The following is a 5144-nucleotide window of genomic DNA, read 5'->3' as shown; positions in this document are numbered from 1 at the left end:
ACCTCCTCTTCCATGGCCTCATGGGATAGTAAAGTGTCCATCGTATGCATGCTACGTACATGCTATTCGTAGGTCATCCGGGTACTTCTCGCCTACTGTTTTTCGAATACTATGAATTTGGACATACTACTCGCCTCGCATACTGTTTTTCGCCTACTATATAGTATGGAAGTATGCGATTTCGGACACAGCTACAGTCTTGTGAAAACGGTCCATTGCTAACTCTCTCTACCACATGACTCTAAGGAAACCTGACTTTGATATTCTCAATGTTACTCAGAAGACAGGATACAGGTTTAACTAATTCGAAATGCTTCTGCTTAATGTTACACTGTCAGATATGCAAAAGAAATCTATCGTATCTCTTGCTCTGGCTACTGTGTATAGACCACCAGGGCCGTATACAGATTTCCTAAAAGAATTCGCAGATTTCCTCTCACACCTATTGGTTACTGTTGAGAGGTAGAGTTTTTTCGCATTTGGCTCCCAAACTCTGGAATAGCCTTCCTGATACCGTTCGGGGTTCAGACACTCTCTCTCTGTTTAAATCTAGATTAAAGACACATCTCTTTGGCCAAGCGTTCAAATAATGCATCTCATAATCTTGTACTGCATTTATATCTGATCAAATGCACATTATTATTCTTTAGTTTGGGTAAAACAAATATTGTTTTCCACATTTTGCTTGGTTGGAACAGCTGCTACACTAATTATGTCTCTATTTGTTTCTCTGTTTCTGCTGAGATTGACATCCCGTGGTAACTAGGATCTACACAAGCTTCAGTCTGGATCCAGAACACCTGAGAAGAGATGATGCAACCCCTCAGAGGACCTCAGATGATGCCAACCCTGAAACAACATACAGAACTACCACATTTTGCTATAAGTTTGATTGCATCATATAATAATTGCTGTTAATAGTGTTCATCGTCTGTTTGATTACGTCTTTAATTGATTTTTCCGTACATTTCTGCCATATGTACATTAACTGACAGTCACCACTGATAAGCTACCACTAAATATATTGTAGAAACTTAATTTGCTGTAAAGTTGCTTTGCAATGATTTGTATTGTGAAAAGCGCTGTACAAATAAACTTTAATTTTAAGTTTAACTGATCTAAAATTGTATTAAAACCAGAATTTAATTTTTTAAATGTGTGCCTGTTTCCTGCAAGGTATTAGAATGTGGGTGATGAATGTTCAAAGAAAATGTTCAAAGATCTTGACCCTGAAAACATAGAAGACCTCACCTTCGTGACCCTAGGTTGCCCCAGATGTACAGTCCCTTTCTTTTAAGTCACTTTGGATAATTAAGGATTACATATTCATACTGTACATCTTATCAATCTCTTTAATATTCAGACAGTTTCTTTCACTGCAAAACAAACAATGAATACAATACATGACACTTTTTATTCACTATAGTAGTCTTGAATTAAGCAAATAGCTTAAATGCCACTTACCATCTTTCATGCAATATCTTTACAACATGTTACATGTACAATAGTATACTTCACTAAACAGCAACAAGAAAAAGCTCAAAAAACATAAAACATTTTTTTTCATTTAGCAGATAACTTTAGCCGCAGTGACCTACAAATGAGGAACAGGAATGAGCTAAATTCTTGCATAAGAGGTGTTTCTTCAGCTGTTGAAGGCTGGCGATGGTCTCAGCAGATGGGTGCAGGTAGGCAGGGGAACACAGTGGGTGAAAGATTTGATTATTAATCATTAATAATTATTTTGGGTTGGTCTTTTACTTTTATATAGGCTAATAACATTAGTCATTATGCTACACATGCTTTCTAAATAGTATTCTACCACATAACTGTAACTGTGTTTGTAATTTATTGGTTAACTCTCCAAAATGGAAATGAAGTCTGTCGTGGAGCCACACCACCTGAACACATAATATAGTAATCACTTGTACTCACACATTCAGGTGTGAGCTTCAGACAGACAAAACAAAACTCTTTAGTACACCGAGAGCATGTAATGTTTTTGCATTTCTCCGAGTTGTGTTCAATCAGCAAACCACATGTTGGACAGGCACGAACAGCTGGACATACAATATTTGCAGCATCTTTTAAAATAATAGTTGCACAATCTCTCAGCAGATCCAGCTCTTTATTGCTGCAGCCTTCATTGTCACATCGATCAGAGCGAGGCTGATGCCCTTTCCATTCTCTCAAACACTGCCAGCAGAACTCAAAGGTTTTTTTATTCTTTGCAGAGCAAACGGTGCACTGCACGCTGAGATTAGACGGGTTTGATCTCTCAATCAACCAGTCACAACCAGGACACTGTGAGACAGAAAGAGCACATGAACAATAACTGAACCATGTAGAGAATTTCTGAGAGTTTCAAAAATTAAAAGCTTTAGAGACCATACTTACATTCTTAATGTCTATTATCTTTCTGGTTGCATTGTTGGCAAGAGTTTCTTCAAAGCATTGCTGTTCTTCAGGTGTGAGTTTGGCTAGTTTACGCACTTCAGTGTAAGACCATTGACCGTTACACAAAGGGCATCTCAGCTCAGCTTTACCCTGCAATTAATCATTTTGAGCAATGATCTGTATTATCATGATAGTTCAATACTGTCCTCTCAGAAATGCACCCAGAACATTGGAGAATAGAAAAACATTCTTTAAATATAAAAAATAACATTCAAACATTGTAAAGGTAAACAGCATTAAAAATTAATCTGTTTAGGATGTAAACTAAACAGCACTTACGTCATTCAGCTGTAGTCTGCAGTAGTCTGTCAGTGTCTGTGGACCAGTGACATGACCGCAGGATAAACGAGCTCTTAAAGTGTGCGGATCATCATCATATGGATCTGATGGGGAAATTACACGTCATTTACACCAACATCCTGGAAGCTCATCTCGTCCATCAGCACTTAACTGCATCCTGCTAAAAAAATATTCCCCTATACTATTGTTTAATTCCTCTCTGTTCTAGCTTGTACTATTCTAAACGATGTCTGAATCTGTGTATTATCTTCTGATAATTTGTAAAAATTCCAGAGGTTCAGACTTAAGATTAAGCAACATGATATCTCATATCTCTCTTTTGAAAGCCATATATATACCTTTCCAAAAAAAATAAAAATCACTGCAGTAAACTTTGTCTTCTTAACTACACAACTAAATTGTCAAAATAAAATAGGATGCGCAGGGCTGATTTGCTACACCAATGGTTGTGATGGTTCTGGGCAGCCATCAACCAGCGTCTATATGGTTCTTACCTGATCTCAAATAAGTTTCAGTCATTTGTAGACATTTTATTGACATTTGTATGATAAAAACACTTTCAATAAAAGATTTGGATTTGGTTTGTAAAAGCTGTTTTATGCATGTCTGAGCTGAGTTTTCATTGCATTTACAGCGTTTTAACCGATTTGCTACTGCCGACTTGCGGTTTGGCTTTGTACAACGCAGAATAAACCAGCACAAGTTTGGGAAATAACATTGCTTCAGACGCAAATGTAATATAAAGACAACTTTCCTCTTTCTATCTGTTTGGTTTTAGAAAAAGAACAGATATTTTCTTCGAGAACGCCTCGTCACCAATTTCTAGTTTATTTTAGTCCAATGGAAGGTTGTAACACACTTACCAATATCGCTGCACTTTCTTACGAATTGCATGTCCTTCTCAGATCCATCATATCGCTTCTCGTCTCCTGACATGATAAAGATATTTCGCAAATAGCCAGTTTTCAGGCGGGCGCCTGCTGTTTTAGTGTCGCTCGAGACACTTTCTCTTTCCTTTCAGATACTGAAAAATCACGTGATTTCGTTTCCTTCAGGGTGGAGCTCTTCTTCAGACAGCATCTGTGCAGCATTATGAAGAATCACCGCAGTGCTGCGCACAACCATTTGACAAATGTAGTTTTAAGATGACACATCTGAGTCGGGGGCATTTTAAAGAGATGAACTGAAGAACGTTTCTCTAAAGTAAGAGTTTGACTAGTTTTTCTAAAATGAAAATAATTCAGAGACAGAGTGAAAGTGAATGCAGTATTCAGTTTAAAATGCTTTTAAATATTTAGTCTTCCTCAGAGTCTTTGCATTTTCAGTTAGGCAGAAAAACTCTGTAGTTCATTTCATTATCACTTTTTACTTTGTGTCATGATCAGGTTGTAGGTTCAGTAATTCTTGTCAGATTGATTAAAGTTTTTGTGGCAGGTGTTTCTACAGAAGTCATTACTTTTGCACTGAATTGCTTTATCTCGTACATTATATCTGATTCTTTTCGTTTTCAAATTTAGTTAACATTTTTGTAGATACATGTTTGAAATCAGTCTCCCTTTGATATCAACTCACACTCGATTGGTTCAATATCTCTTTGTGATCTGTGAGCAACAGCTAAATGTGCAGTGGAAGAGGTTAGTTAGGGATTTGTCATATAATATTTGATGTGTATTCAAACAACTGTATCTGTATCTTCTTGATTTGTGTACCTCTCTAAAAGGAAATGATTTTTAATGTGGTCCGAAAACATTTACAGCCACATGCAATCAACCTGCACCGACCTGCAATCAAAACCAGATATTTGTTCTGTAGTAATGTATGCCAGGGTGTTGGAAAAGTAAACCAAACACAGTAGGTGCCATTTCAGCAACAGCTTCTGTAAGACTTCAATAATGCCATGTACTGTTTCTGCTTAATGGGATTACTAACATATGATTTTCTTTTTCTGCTGCTTGTTTTAATGCAGGTTCAGATGTGTCCCAGACATATGGGAAAATTTGATTTTGCAAGGTACATTCACATAAGTCAACCTTTTTTTTATTCTTATATCAAAGAATGAGTTCAAGCAATTACAGCATGTCAATAACTGGAATACATAATTAATTATACACCTACTCCAAATCTTACAGCAATAGTTAGCAGTACAGGTTATTGCTGTATTTTTATTTTGAGGAAAATAGTTATCAAAATCTCTTTCTTGTTATCTGGCAAACTAAAAAAGTTAAATGGTACACTTAAAGCTAAAGCTGTGCTTTCTGAATCTGCATTTTAATGTTTACTTCTAATGTTTTTTTTTAATGTTTACTATAAAGAAGTTAAGAAAGTTCTTGAGATAAAGTCATTTGTTAGAATATAAGTGCATTTCTTGAAAAAAATTCTTCAAATAT

At 36.2% G+C, this 5144-nt stretch overlaps 1 protein-coding gene across 1 annotated transcript; it reads right to left on the bottom strand.

Moving 5' to 3' along the window:
* Positions 1-1589: 1589 nt before the first annotated feature.
* Positions 1590-3798, bottom strand: LOC107574481 (probable E3 ubiquitin-protein ligase ARI7). Its single transcript, XM_016260920.1, has 4 exons — positions 3621-3798; positions 2737-2840; positions 2398-2547; positions 1590-2304 (listed from the first exon to the last, which is right to left on the bottom strand). The coding sequence occupies exons 1-4, from the start codon at positions 3691-3693 to the stop codon at positions 1849-1851; spliced, it is 783 nt and encodes a 260-aa protein (XP_016116406.1). The 5' UTR covers positions 3694-3798; the 3' UTR covers positions 1590-1848.
* Positions 3799-5144: the final 1346 nt, after the last annotated feature.

Source organism: Sinocyclocheilus grahami, unplaced genomic scaffold, assembly GCF_001515645.1.
Source record: "Sinocyclocheilus grahami isolate Dianchi unplaced genomic scaffold, SAMN03320097.WGS_v1.1 scaffold2248.1, whole genome shotgun sequence".
NCBI lineage: Eukaryota > Metazoa > Chordata > Actinopteri > Cypriniformes > Cyprinidae > Sinocyclocheilus > Sinocyclocheilus grahami.
The sequence above is the reverse complement of the archived record's forward strand: the minus strand, read 5'-3'. Positions and strand labels throughout refer to the sequence as shown.